The sequence below is a fragment of the Lipotes vexillifer genome, unplaced genomic scaffold, assembly GCF_000442215.2.
Source record: "Lipotes vexillifer unplaced genomic scaffold, Lipotes_vexillifer_v1.1 scaffold652, whole genome shotgun sequence".
NCBI lineage: Eukaryota > Metazoa > Chordata > Mammalia > Artiodactyla > Lipotidae > Lipotes > Lipotes vexillifer.
Genome location: NW_006779703.1, coordinates 854,549 through 855,441, shown reverse-complemented (window position 1 = coordinate 855,441; position 893 = coordinate 854,549). Strand labels below are relative to the sequence as shown.

The 893-nt window shown below is 77.9% G+C and overlaps 1 protein-coding gene across 1 annotated transcript in view; it reads left to right on the top strand.

Moving 5' to 3' along the window:
• The first annotated feature begins 609 nt into the window (after positions 1–609).
• The window catches only part of LRRFIP1 (LRR binding FLII interacting protein 1), a 149,920-nt gene continuing 149,636 nt past the window's right edge, over positions 610–893 (top strand). Inside the window, exon 1 of the mRNA XM_007452905.1 lies at positions 610–792. Coding sequence (XP_007452967.1) covers positions 703–792 — 90 coding nt within the window. The 5' untranslated portion in view covers positions 610–702. The remainder of the gene's footprint in view (positions 793–893) is intronic.

The following is an 893-nucleotide window of genomic DNA, read 5'->3' as shown; positions in this document are numbered from 1 at the left end:
CAGCCTCCCGGCCTCCCGCCTCCGAACCCTCCGTGGTCCCTTGCCCCCTGTCCCCACCGGCACCCCAAGCCTTCATCACCCCGTCCCCTGCGCCCACGCGCTGCCGACCCCCAGCCATCCCAAGTCTGTTGTCGCTTCCACGCTCACTGTCCCCCAGCGTCCCCGCACCCCCGTCCCCGCTCCCCACTCGCATCCCCAGCCCTTGTCGTCCCCGCGGGTCGCCGGCATCCTGGTCCCCGTGTCCCGCCGCTCCGGCGTGACCTCGCGCCCCCAGCCCCAGTTTCCACCGGCACTCCCAGGGTCCTTGCCCCACGCGTCCCCGCACCCCCGACCCCCAGCCATCCCAAACCTCCCGCCATCTGCATGCTCACGGTCCCCCGGCGTCCCCGCGCCCCCAGCCCCCAGCGCCCGCGTCCCTGGCCCCCGGAGTCCCAGCGCACCCGGCTCCCCGGTCCCCTCTCCGGCGCGTCCCCGCGTCCCTGCTGTCCCCGGCGCCCGAGTTCCCGTGCTCCTCCCACCGGCGCCCCCAGCCCCTGTCCCCCGCGTCCCCGCGTCCCCGCGTCCCCGCGTCCCCGACCCGCGCCCGCTGACGCCATGACGCCGCGGCGGAGGGAGGGGCGAGCGGGGCCCGGCCGGACCGAGAGGGGCGTGGGCGGCGGGAGCCACGGTGCCGCGGCGCAGCGGGCGACGCGGCCGGCGGACATGGGCACCCAGGGCTCGGGGCGCAAGCGGCTCCCCAACCGCGAGCGGCTGACGGCGGAGGACGACGCGCTGAACCAGATTGCGCGCGAGGTGAGCGGCGGGGCCGGGCCGGGGTAGGGGCGCTATAGAGGCGCCGCCGTAGCTGTCAGGCGTCCGTCCGTCCGCTGTCTGTCGGTCCGCCGGCGCCGCGG